Consider the following 13578-nt stretch of genomic DNA (forward strand, 5'->3'; position numbering starts at 1 on the left):
TAGTTAACATGCTGACTGTGTGTGTACAGGTCAGAGAGTAGTTAACATGTTGACTGTGTGTACAGGTCAGACAGTAGTTAACATGTTGACTGTGTGTGTACAGGTCAGACAGTAGTTAACATGTTGACTGTGTGTGTACATGTCAGACAGTAGTTAACATGTTGACTGTGTGTGTACAGGTCAGACAGTAGTTAACATGCTGACTGTGTGTGTACAGGTCAGACAGTAGTTAACATGTTGACTGTGTGTGTACAGGTCAGACAGTAGTTAACATGTTGACTGTGTGTACAGGTCAGAGACCGTAGTTAACATGTTGACTGTGTGTGCAGGTCAGAGACGGTGGTGGAGAGGATGCTGTGTAACTGGATGTCCATCTGTCTGTATCAGTTCCTCAGGGTGAGACTCACCTTTTTCATTCAAACCTGCTCTCTCTCTCTCGCTCCTCTCTCTCGCTCTCTATCTCTCTCGCTCTCTATCTCTCTCGCTCTCTATCTCTCTCGCTCCTCTCTCTCGCTCCTCTCTCTCGCTCCTCTCTCTCGCTCCTCTCTCTCGCTTCTCTCTCTCGCTCCTCTCTCTCTCTCGCTCCTCTCTCTCGCTCGCTCCTCGCTCGCTCCTCTCTCGCTCGCTCCTCTCTCGCTCCTCTCTCTCTCGCTCCTCTCGCTCCTCTCTCTCTCTCCTCTCTCTCGCTCCTCTCTCTCGCTCTCTCTCCTCTCTCTCGCTCCTCTCTCTCGCTCTCTCTCTCTCGCTCTCTCTCACTCCTCTCTCTCGCTCCTCTCTCTCGCTCTCTCTCGCTCGCTCCGCTCGCTCTCTCTATCCGCTCTCTCTCGCTCCTCTCTCTCGCTCCTCTCTCTCTCTCGCTCCTCTCTCTCGCTCCTCTCTCTCTCTCGCTCCTCTCTCTCTCTCGCTCCTCTCTCTCTCGCTCCTCTCTCTCTCTCTCGCTCCTCTCTCTCTCGCTCCTCTCTCTCTCGCTCCTCTCTCTCCTCTCTCTCGCTCCTCTCTCTCTCCATTTCTTCTAATGTTTTAGATGAAATGTTCCAATTTATTTGGTCTTATTGATTTTTGGATTAAAGCGCTCTTTAAACAATCAGTCATGTGTGACAGTGAACATGGAGCCGTATCTTCAGTAATTACACTGAGAGAACGGTCTCATTAGAACTGATGAGCTCACTCCCCTCTCGCTGTGTGTGTGTGCATCTTCACTTTGTGTGTGTAGGACTCTGCGGGCGAACCCCTATACAAGTTGTTCAAGGCCATCAAGCACCAGGTAGAGAAGGGCCCAGTGGACGCTAAGATGAAGAAGGCCAAGTACACTCTGAACGACACGGGGCTCCTAGGGGACGACGTGGAGTACTGCGTCCTGGTGAGTACACTCTGAACGACACGGGGCTCCTAGGGGACTGTGCCCAACATGTTGCTAGCATGTACCAAAACAAATGGGTGTGACCTAATCATGAGCTCAGTGTGATTCTGGATGATAGATGATTGACAGCTGTGTGTGTCCAACCAGACCCTGCAGGTGCTGGTGCACGGCGAGGGACCAGACGTGACGCCGGTGAAGGTGCTAAACTGTGACACCATCTCTCAGGTGAAGGAGAAGATCATTGAACAGGTGTACCGCAACCTGCCCTACTCACAGAGACCCAAGGTGGACAGTGTTGCTCTTGGTGAGAACACACACGGTTCTACCACTGTTATCCTGTGCTAAGAGTTGGGGGGAACAACAATGAGTTTCATATTTTTGCACGTACGTTAGTCTACATACAGTTGAAGTCAGAAGTTTACATCCACTTAAGTTGGAGTCATTAAAACTCGTTTTTCAACAACTCCACAAATTTCTTGTTAACAAACTATAGTTTTGGCAAGTCGGTTAGGACATCTACTTTGTGCATGGCACAAGTAATTTTTCCAACAATTGTTTACAGGCAGATTATTTAACTTATAATTCACTATATCACAATTCCAGTGGGTCAGAAGTTTACATACACTATGTTGGAATTTCCAGAAAATGATGTCATGGCGTTAGAAGCTTCTGATAGGCTATTTGACATCATTTGAGTCAGTTGGAGGTGTACCTGTGGATGTATTTCAAGGCCTACCTTCAAACTCCATGCCTCTTTGCTTGACATCATGGGAAAATCCAAATAAATCAGCCAACACCTCAGAAAAAAATTGTAGACCTCCACAAGTCTGGTTCATCCTTGGCCGCAATTTCCAAACACCTGAAGGTACCACGTTCTTCTGTACAAACAATAGTACACAAGTATAAACACCATGGGACCACATAGTCGTCATACCGCTCAGGAAGGAGATGAGTTCTGTCTCCTAGAGATGAACGTACTTTGGTGCGAAAAGTGCAAATCAATCCCAGAACAATAGCAAAGGACCTTGTGAAGATGCTGGAAGAAACAGGTACAAAAGTATCTATATCCACAGTAAAACAAGTCCTATATCGACATAACCTGAAAGGCCGCTCAGCAAGGCAGAAGCCACGGCTCCAAAACCGCCATAAAAAAGCCAGACTACGGTTTGCAGCTGCACATGGACACAAAGATTGTGCTTTTTGGAGAAATGTCCACTGATCTGATGAAAGGAAATTAGAACTGTTTGTCCGTAATGCTCATCGTTATGTTTGGAGGAAAAAGGGGGAGGCTTGCAAACCAAAGAACACCATCCCAACCGTGAAGCACGGGGGTGGCAGCATCATGTTGGGGAGGTGCTTTGCTGCAGGAGGGATTGGTGCACTTCACAAAATACATGGCATCATGAGGAAAGAAAATGATGTGGATATATTGAAGCAACATCTCAAGACATCAGTCAGGAAGTTAAAGCTTGGTTGTAAATGGTTCTTCCAAATGGACAATGACCCCAAGCATACTTCCAAAGAAGTGGCAAAATGGCTTAAGGGCAACAAAGTCAAGGTATTGGAGTGGCCATCACAAAGCCCTGACATCAATTATATAGAAAATTTGTGGGCAGAACTGAAGAAGCGTGTGCGAGCAAGGAGGCCTACAAACCTGACTCAGTTACACCAGCTCTGTCAGAAGGAATGGGCCAAAATTCACCCAACTTATTGTGGGAAGCTTGTGGAAGGCTACCCAAAACGTTTGACCCAAGTTAAACAATTTAAAGGCAATGCTACCAAATACTGATTGAATGTATGTCAACTTCTGACCCACTGGGAATGTGATGAAAGAAATTAAAACTGAAATAAATCATTCTCTCTACTATTATTCTGACATTTCACATTCTTAAATTAAGTGGTGATCCTAACTGACCTAAGACAAGGAATTTTTACTCTGATTAAATGTCAGGAATTGTGGAAAAACTGAGTTTAAATGTATTTGGCTAAGGTGTATGTAAACTTCTGACTTCAACTGCACCTTTCAGTAATATTCTAATGTATAAGGTGCACTTCCCACCCCGTCCACAGAGTGGCGGCCTGGCTCTACAGGGCAGATCCTGTCTGACATGGACCTGACATCACAGAAGGAGGGCAGGTGGAAGAGACTCAACACCCTGGCACATTACAACGTGAGTGGCTGGCTGAGGACTTCAGCCTGGTATTTGTGTTCTCTCTGAATATCTTCTCAGCTTACTGTATATTTAATGTGAATATCTATCAGGGCTGGCTGAGGACTTCAGCCTGGTATTCGTGTTCTCTCTGAATATCTTCTCAGCTTACTGTATAGTTAATGTAAATATCTATCAGGACTGGCTGGCTTTATTAACGTTGAATTGTTCCTGGGCTAAAGATGTTCGGAGTTGAGCATGCCAGATATTCCGTTGAAATGTTGGGTTTTGCTATTTCACAGTTTAATGAAACTATGTGAAACTCAAACTATATGTTTCTGTACTGTGTTAACTATACAGAAAGTATTCAGACCCCTTGACTTATTCTAAAATAGTTTAAATAATTAAAAAAATAAAAATAATCCCCCAAGCAATCTACACACAATGCCACACGATTTGGAAAGGCACACTCCTTTTTATATAAGGTCCCTAAGCCATTGACGTCTAAGAAATTGTCTATAGTGCTCCGAGACAGGATTGTGTCGAGGCACAGATCTGAGGAAGGCTACCAGGGGGAAAAATGATGCAGCATTGAAGGTCCCCAAGAACACAGTGGTCAAACTGAGCAATTGGGGGAGAAGGGCCTAAACAGTGTTTAAACCCTTTACAATGAAGATCTGTGAAGTTATTTGGATTTTTACGAATTATCTTTGAAAGACAGAGTGGTGAAATGGGACGTTTATATGTGGTACGGTACTGTGTTAACTATATGTGGTACAGTGTTAACTATATGTGGTACGGTACTGTGTTAACTATATGTGGTACTGTGTTAACTATATGTGGTACTGTGTTAACTATATGTGGTACGGTACTGTGTTAACTATATGTGGTACGGTACTGTGTTAACTATATGTGGTACGGTACTGTGTTAACTATATGTGGTACTGTGTTAACTATATGTGGTACTGTGTTAACTATATGTGGTACTGTGTTAACTATATGTGGTACCGTGTTAACTATATGTGGTACCGTGTTAACTATATGTGGTACCGTGTTAACTATATGTGGTACCGGGTTAACTATATGTGGTACCGTGTTAACTATATGTGGTACGGTACTGTGTTAACTATATGTGGTACTGTGTTAACTATATGTGGTACCGTGTTAACTATATGTGGTACCGTGTTAACTATATGTGGTACCGTGTTAACTATATGTGGTACCGTGTTAACTATATGTGGTACCGTGTTAACTATATGTGGTACGGTACTGTGTTAACTATATGTGGTACTGTGTTAACTATATGTGGTAGAGTGTTAACTATATGTGGTACGGTACTGTGTTAACTATATGTGGTACTGTGTTAACTATATGTGGTACCGTGTTAACTATATGTGGTACCGTGTTAACTATATGTGGTACCGTGTTAACTATATGTGGTACTGTGTTAACTATATGTGGTACTGTGTTAACTATATGTGGTACGGTAATGTGTTAACTATATGTGGTACCGTGTTAACTATATGTGGTACAGTGTTAACTATATGTGGTACGGTACTGTGTTAACTATATGTGGTACCGTGTTAACTATATGTGGTACCGTGTTAACTATATGTGGTACGGTACTGTGTTAAATATATGTGGTACTGTGTTAACTATATGTGGTAGAGTGTTAACTATATGTGGTACGGTACTGTGTTAACTATATGTGGTACTGTGTTAACTATATGTGGTACCGTGTTAACTATATGTGGTACCGTGTTAACTATATGTGGTACCGTGTTAACTATATGTGGTACTGTGTTAACTATATGTGGTACTGTGTTAACTATATGTGGTACGGTAATGTGTTAACTATATGTGGTACCGTGTTAACTATATGTGGTACAGTGTTAACTATATGTGGTACGGTACTGTGTTAACTATATGTGGTACTGTGTTAACTATATGTGGTACTGTGTTAACTATATGTGGTACGGTACTGTGTTAACTATATGTGGTACGGTACTGTGTTAACTATATGTGGTACCGTGTTAACTATATGTGGTACGGTACTGTGTTAACTATTTGTGGTACCGTGTTAACTATATGTGGTACTGTGTTAACTATATGTGGTACTGTGTTAACTATATGTGGTACCGTGTTAACTATTTGTGGTACCGTGTTAACTATATGTGGTACTGTGTTAACTATATGTGGTGCCGTGTTAACTATATGTGGTACGGTACTGTGTTAACTATATGTGGTACTGTGTTAACTATATGTGGTACCGTGTTAACTATATGTGGTACCGTGTTAACTATATGTGGTACCGTGTTAACTATATGTGGTACTGTGTTAACTATATGTGGTACTGTGTTAACTATATGTGGTACGGTAATGTGTTAACTATATGTGGTACCGTGTTAACTATATGTGGTACAGTGTTAACTATATGTGGTACGGTACTGTGTTAACTATATGTGGTACCGTGTTAACTATATGTGGTACCGTGTTAACTATATGTGGTACGGTACTGTGTTAAATATATGTGGTACTGTGTTAACTATATGTGGTAGAGTGTTAACTATATGTGGTACGGTACTGTGTTAACTATATGTGGTACTGTGTTAACTATATGTGGTACCGTGTTAACTATATGTGGTACCGTGTTAACTATATGTGGTACCGTGTTAACTATATGTGGTACTGTGTTAACTATATGTGGTACTGTGTTAACTATATGTGGTACGGTAATGTGTTAACTATATGTGGTACCGTGTTAACTATATGTGGTACAGTGTTAACTATATGTGGTACGGTACTGTGTTAACTATATGTGGTACTGTGTTAACTATATGTGGTACTGTGTTAACTATATGTGGTACGGTACTGTGTTAACTATATGTGGTACGGTGCTGTGTTAACTATATGTGGTACCGTGTTAACTATATGTGGTACGGTACTGTGTTAACTATTTGTGGTACCGTGTTAACTATATGTGGTACTGTGTTAACTATATGTGGTACTGTGTTAACTATATGTGGTACCGTGTTAACTATTTGTGGTACCGTGTTAACTATATGTGGTACTGTGTTAACTATATGTGGTGCCGTGTTAACTATATGTGGTACGGTACTGTGTTAACTATATGTGGTACTGTATGTGGTACTGTGTTAACTATATGTGGTACTGTGTTAACTATATGTGGTACTGTGTTAACTATATGTGGTACGGTACTGTGTTAACTATATGTGGTACCGTGTTAACTATATGTGGTACCGTGTTAACTATATGTGGTACTGTGTTAACTATATGTGGTACCGTGGTAACTATATGTGGTACCGTGTTAACTATATGTGGTACCGTGTTAACTATATGTGGTACCGTGTTAACTATATGTGGTACGGTACTGTGTTAACTATTTGTGGTACCGTGTTAACTATATGTGGTACGGTACTGTGTTAACTATATGTGGTACCGTGTTAACTATATGTGGTATGGTGTTAACTATTTGTGGTACCGTGTTAACTATATGTGGTACTGTGTTAACTATATGTGGTGCCGTGTTAACTATATGTGGTACGGTACTGTGTTAACTATATGTGGTACCGTGTTAACTATATGTGGTACCGTGTTAACTATATGTGGTACCGTGTTAACTATATGTGGTACCGTGTTAACTATATGTGGTACCGTGTTAACTATATGTGGTACTGTGTTAACTATATGTGGTACTGTGTTAACTATATGTGGTACTGTGTTAACTATATGTGGTACGGTACTGTGTTAACTATATGTGGTACGGTACTGTGTTAACTATATGTGGTACGGTACTGTGTTAACTATATGTGGTACTGTGTGTTTCAGGTGAGAGACAATGCCACGCTGGTGCTGTCCAGAGTGCTTCACACCCATCGCCAGTTCCACCAGAACCAGGATAGCCATGAAGAAAGTGAGTCCAATTTCATTATATCCTCAGTATGTTATCCCTGGGCACAGATCTAGGATCAGCCTACCTTGTCCTCCAATCCTAACCTTAACTATCAGGGTGGGTAATGCGCTACTGACCTTAGATCAGCATCTTGGAAAAACTTGTCAACTTTGGGTCGTGTTCATTATGGCCAAACATTTTGCATGAGGAAACAAAAAAGAGTTGAGGTTGTCCCACCCTGTTTGAGTCTGTTGTCTTCCGTTTGATGCCCACTGAACATGTCCCTGGTGTCCCTGTAGAGAACGCCCTGTTGGAAGATGACAAGGTGTTCCACCCTGTTTGAGTCTGTTGTCTTCCGTTTGATGCCCACTGAACATGTCCCTGGTGTCCCTGTAGAGAACGCCCTGTTGGAAGATGACAAGGTGTTCCACCCTGTTTGAGTCTGTTGTCTTCCGTTTGATGCCCACTGAACATGTCCCTGGTGTCCCTGTAGAGAACGCCCTGTTGGAAGATGACAAGGTGTTCCACCCTGTTTGAGTCTGTTGTCTTCCGTTTGATGCCCACTGAACATGTCCCTGGTGTCCCTGTAGAGAACGCCCTGTTGGAAGATGACAAGGTGTTCCACCCTGTTTGAGTCTGTTGTCTTCCGTTTGATGCCCACTGAACATGTCCCTGGTGTCCCTGTAGAGAACGCCCTGTTGGAAGATAACAAGGTGTTCCACCCTGTTTGAGTCTGTTGTCTTCCGTTTGATGCCCACTGAACATGTCCCTGGTGTCCCTGTAGAGAACGCCCTGTTGGAAGATGACAAGGTGTTCCACCCTGTTTGAGTCTGTTGTCTTCCGTTTGATGCCCACTGAACATGTCCCTGGTGTCCCTGTAGAGAACGCCCTGTTGGAAGATGACAAGGTGTTCCACCCTGTTTGAGTCTGTTGTCTTCCGTTTGATGCCCACTGAACATGTCCCTGGTGTCCCTGTAGAGAACGCCCTGTTGGAAGATGACAAGGTGTTCCACCCTGTTTGAGTCTGTTGTCTTCCGTTTGATGCCCACTGAACATGTCCCTGGTGTCCCTGTAGAGAACGCCCTGTTGGAAGATGACAAGGTGTTCCACCCTGTTTGAGTCTGTTGTCTTCCGTTTGATGCCCACTGAACATGTCCCTGGTGTCCCTGTAGAGAACGCCCTGTTGGAAGATGACAAGGTGTTCCACCCTGTTTGAGTCTGTTGTCTTCCGTTTGATGCCCACTGAACATGTCCCTGGTGTCCCTGTAGAGAACGCCCTGTTGGAAGATGACAAGGTGTTCCACCCTGTTTGAGTCTGTTGTCTTCCGTTTGATTCCCACTGAACATGTCCCTGGTGTCCCTGTAGAGAACGCCCTGTTGGAAGATGACAAGGTGTTCCACCCTGTTTGAGTCTGTTGTCTTCCGTTTGATGCCCACTGAACATGTCCCTGGTGTCCCTGTAGAGAACGCCCTGTTGGAAGATGACAAGGTGTTCCACCCTGTTTGAGTCTGTTGTCTTCCGTTTGATGCCCACTGAACATGTCCCTGGTGTCCCTGTAGAGAACGCCCTGTTGGAAGATGACAAGGTGTCCCACCCTGTTTGAGTCTGTTGTCTTCCGTTTGATGCCCACTGAACATGTCCCTGGTGTCCCTGTAGAGAACGCCCTGTTGGAAGATGACAAGGTGTTCCACCCTGTTTGAGTCTGTTGTCTTCCGTTTGATGCCCACTGAACATGTCCCTGGTGTCCCTGTAGAGAACGCCCTGTTGGAAGATGACAAGGTGTTCCACCCTGTTTGAGTCTGTTGTCTTCCGTTTGATGCCCACTGAACATGTCCCTGGTGTCCCTGTAGAGAACGCCCTTTTGGAAGATGACAAGGTGTTCCACCCTGTTTGAGTCTGTTGTCTTCCGTTTGATGCCCACTGAACATGTCCCTGGTGTCCCTGTAGAGAACGCCCTGTTGGAAGATGACAAGGTGTTCCACCCTGTTTGAGTCTGTTGTCTTCCGTTTGATGCCCACTGAACATGTCCCTGGTGTCCCTGTAGAGAACGCCCTGTTGGAAGATGACAAGGTGTTCCACCTGGTGCGGCCTGCTGACGAGCTGGATGAGGTCAAATCTAAGAGAGGAAGTTTGAAGGCCAAGGCCACGACTAAAGCCATCGCTGAGATCTACCTGACACGACTGCTCTCTGTCAAGGTTAGTCAGTCTGATAACTACACTACCTACAGCAGTTATAGCACTACGTAGAGCAGTTATAGCACTACCTACAGCAGTTATAGCACTACCTACAGCAGTTATAGCACTACCTACAGCAGTTATAGCACTACCTACAGCAGTTATAGCACTACCTACAGCAGTTATAGCACTACCTACAGCAGTTATAGCACTACTTACAGCAGTTATAGCACTACCTACAGCAGTTATAATAGGGTTATAACACCTTTAGCACAGTGCAGAATTACTCCTACATTACTGATTTGACCCGGAACATGTAGAAGATGTAGCACTGATTGGGTGGGTTGGATAGGCGACACACTGATTGGGTGGGTGGACAGGAGACACACTGATTGGGTGGGTGGACAGGAGACACACTGATTGGGTGGGTGGACAGGAGACACACTGATTGGGTGGGTGGACAGGCGACACACTGATTGGGTGGGTGGACAGGAGACACACTGATTGGGTGGGTGGACAGGCGACACACTGATTGGGTGGGTGGACAGGAGACACACTGATTGGGTGGGTGGACAGGAGAGACACTGATTGGGTGGGTGGACATGAGACACACTGATTGGGTGGGTGGACATGAGACACACTGATTGGGTGGGTGGACAGGAGAGACACTGATTGGGTGGGTGGACAGGAGAGACACTGATTGGGTGGGTGGACAGGAGACACACTGATTGAGTGGGTGGACAGGAGACACACTGATTGGGTGGGTGGACAGGAGACACACTGATTGAGTGGGTGGACAGGAGACACACTGATTGGGTGGGTGTAAGTGTATGTTGGTGTACTTAATGTGAGCTGATTTTTGTATCCGTGTCTGTCAGATACTGTCTACTGACTACCTAATATGATATGTGGTTGTCCTACTGTGTGTCCCCTAATGTGTGTGTGTCCTCGGTGTGTTGCAGGGTACTCTGCAGCAGTTTGTGGATGATTTCTTCCGCAGTGTGTTGTGTTCTGGAGCCGTGGTTCCTCCTGCAGTTAAATACTTCTTTGACTTCCTGGATGAGCAGGCTCTGAAACACGACAACGTTGAGGAGGAGACCGTCCATATCTGGAAGACCAACAGGTACACACACACACACACACTGACACAAACACACACACGCATATGAACACTGTACACACGCTCACACACACACACATGCATGCACGTAACCACACCCACAGATATGCACACTGTATACACACAATAGTTCAGTACCTCCAACCTTCTTCTACACTTGACTCCTCCTCATCGTGTTGTAGTCCTAGGGTCTGACTCCTCCTCATCGTGTTGTAGTCCTAGGGTCTGACTCCTCCTCATCGTGTTGTAGTCCTAGGGTCTGACTCCTCTTCATCGTGTTGTAGTCCTAGGGTCTGACTCCTCCTCATCGTGTTGTAGTCCTAGGGTCTGACTCCTCCTCATCGTGTTGTAGTCCTAGGGTCTGACTCCTCCTCATCGTGTTGTAGTCCTAGGGTCTGACTCCTCCTCATGGTGTTGTAGTCCTAGGGTCTGACTCCTCCTCACCGTGTTGTAGTCTATAGGGTCTGACTCCTCCTCACCGTGTTGTAGTCCTAGGGTCTGACTCCTCATCGTGTTGTAGTCCTAGGGTCTGACTGTCCTCACCGTGTTGTAGTCCTAGGGTCTGACTCCTCCTCATCGTGTTGTAGTCCTAGGGTCTGACTCCTCTTCATCGTGTTGTAGTCCTAGGGTCTGACTCCTCCTCATCGTGTTGTAGTCCTAGGGTCTGACTCCTCCTCATCGTGTTGTAGTCCTAGGGTCTGACTCCTCCTCATCGTGTTGTAGTCCTAGGGTCTGACTCCTCCTCATCGTGTTGTAGTCCTAGGGTCTGACTCCTCCTCATCGTGTTGTAGTCCTAGGGTCTGACTCCTCCTCATCGTGTTGTAGTCCTAGGGTCTGACTCCTCCTCATCGTGTTGTAGTCCTAGGGTCTGACTCCTCCTCATCGTGTTGTAGTCCTAGGGTCTGACTCCTCCTCATCGTGTTGTAGTCCTAGGGTCTGACTCCTCCTCATCGTGTTGTAGTCCTAGGGTCTGACTCCTCCTCATCGTGTTGTAGTCCTAGGGTCTGACTCCTCCTCATCGTGTTGTAGTCCTAGGGTCTGACTCCTCCTCATCGTGTTGTAGTCCTAGGGTCTGACTCCTCCTCATCGTGTTGTAGTCCTAGGGTCTGACTCCTCCTCATCGTGTTGTAGTCCTAGGGTCTGACTCCTCCTCATCGTGTTGTAGTCCTAGGGTCTGACTCCTCCTCATCGTGTTGTAGTCCTAGGGTCTGACTCCTCCTCATCGTGTTGTAGTCCTAGGGTCTGACTCCTCCTCATCGTGTTGTAGTCCTAGGGTCTGACTGTCCTCATCGTGTTGTAGTCCTAGGGTCTGACTCCTCCTCATCGTGTTGTAGTCCTAGGGTCTGACTCCTCCTCATCGTGTTGTAGTCCTAGGGTCTGACTGTCCTCATCGTGTTGTAGTCCTAGGGTCTGACTCCTCATCGTGTTGTAGTCCTAGGGTCTGACTCCTCCTTACCGTGTTGTAGTCCTAGGGTCTGACTCCTCCTCATCGTGTTGTAGTCCTAGGGTCTGACTGTCCTCATCGTGTTGTAGTCCTAGGGTCTGACTCCTCCTCATCGTGTTGTAGTCCTAGGGTCTGACTCCTCCTCATCGTGTTGTAGTCCTAGGGTCTGACTCCTCCTCATCGTGTTGTAGTCCTAGGGTCTGACTGTCCTCATCGTGTTGTAGTCCTAGGGTCTGACTGTCCTCATCGTGTTGTAGTCCTAGGGTCTGACTCCTCCTCATCGTGTTGTAGTCCTAGGGTCTGACTCCTCCTTACCGTGTTGTAGTCCTAGGGTCTGACTCCTAACTCCCCTGAAACCCCTGGACGTTATCAGAGTGAATAAGTTAACTCCTGTTGATGGGAACTATAAAATATAGATAGTGCTTGTGATGCGTATTGGATTGGGGGATGAGTGGCAGAGTAAGATCTCTAGTCAGGATGAGGAGATGAAAGACTGAATTCATTAGACTCTAGAGACATCTCTCTCACTATCCATCGTCTCTTCTTTCACTCACTTACTCTTCCCCTGTTTCTCTCCTCTTCCTAGATGTCTCTCTCCTGTTTCACACACTTACTAACCCTCTTTCTCTCTCTCCCTCCCTCTCCCTTTCTCTCTCTCCCACCCCTCTCCTGCATATCAGCAAGAGGGGACATCAGCAAGCCAATTAAATGAGGGCTTTCAGTGAATGTGATTCAGCTAAAAAGGCTTGTTAATTCTCCCCCAGTATCCTGGATAATGTTCCCCAGGCCTGTTCTCCAGTCAAGAAGAGGTTGGTAGAGGTTAGAGCAGGTGTGAAGCTGAGCTGGCTAGAGGGGACGGAGAGGAAAGAGACAGATAGAGGGAGAGAACGTAAGACCTTGAGCGGGAGAGTGAGCATCCAGCCAACAAATATACATTCTTAAAGAGGCTGTAGCTCGGTGTACCCCGAGGTGACCTGGAGGATAAGACACACACACACAGACAGACAGACAGACCGTAGAGTCATTAGGAATTCGCTGGACCAAGGCTGATTCAGAGGTAGATGGAGATCAGATTACCCCTGCAGGCTCCCCCAGTCAGCGTTTTAATAACACAGCACTTCTAGTCCTTCTCAGAGGAGGAGCATCACACCACTGTAACAGGATTTATTTTTGGACTGAGGCTGCTTTATTAGGCTTCATTCAGCCATACACCTGTTTAGTTGTGCTTTCCTGGGTTGAGTTCAGATGTCTGGGTTTGAGTGACTCAGCTTGTCTGTGAGGCAGAAGGAAAAGGGATCTGTTATCTTGTTAAATTAGATGGGAAGGAGTTGGCTTTTAGATTGGATAGCCTGCGACTGTTTCACCTTGCTCTCATGCTGGGTTGCTCTGCGCGGTGCGGTGTGTGTTGGTGTGTA

At 45.6% G+C, this 13578-nt stretch overlaps 1 protein-coding gene across 1 annotated transcript in view; it reads left to right on the forward strand.

Moving 5' to 3' along the window:
• Window positions 1-13578, forward strand: part of LOC139392640 (plexin-B2-like) — a 186765-nt gene that overhangs the window by 171120 nt on the left and 2067 nt on the right. Inside the window, exons 28-34 of the mRNA XM_071140762.1 lie at window positions 330-396; window positions 1214-1360; window positions 1508-1664; window positions 3431-3531; window positions 7360-7444; window positions 9469-9620; window positions 10562-10722. Of these exons, the coding sequence (XP_070996863.1) occupies window positions 330-396; window positions 1214-1360; window positions 1508-1664; window positions 3431-3531; window positions 7360-7444; window positions 9469-9620; window positions 10562-10722 (870 nt within the window). The remainder of the gene's footprint in view (window positions 1-329; window positions 397-1213; window positions 1361-1507; window positions 1665-3430; window positions 3532-7359; window positions 7445-9468; window positions 9621-10561; window positions 10723-13578) is intronic.

This window comes from Oncorhynchus clarkii, chromosome 33 (genome assembly GCF_045791955.1).
Source record: "Oncorhynchus clarkii lewisi isolate Uvic-CL-2024 chromosome 33, UVic_Ocla_1.0, whole genome shotgun sequence".
NCBI lineage: Eukaryota > Metazoa > Chordata > Actinopteri > Salmoniformes > Salmonidae > Oncorhynchus > Oncorhynchus clarkii.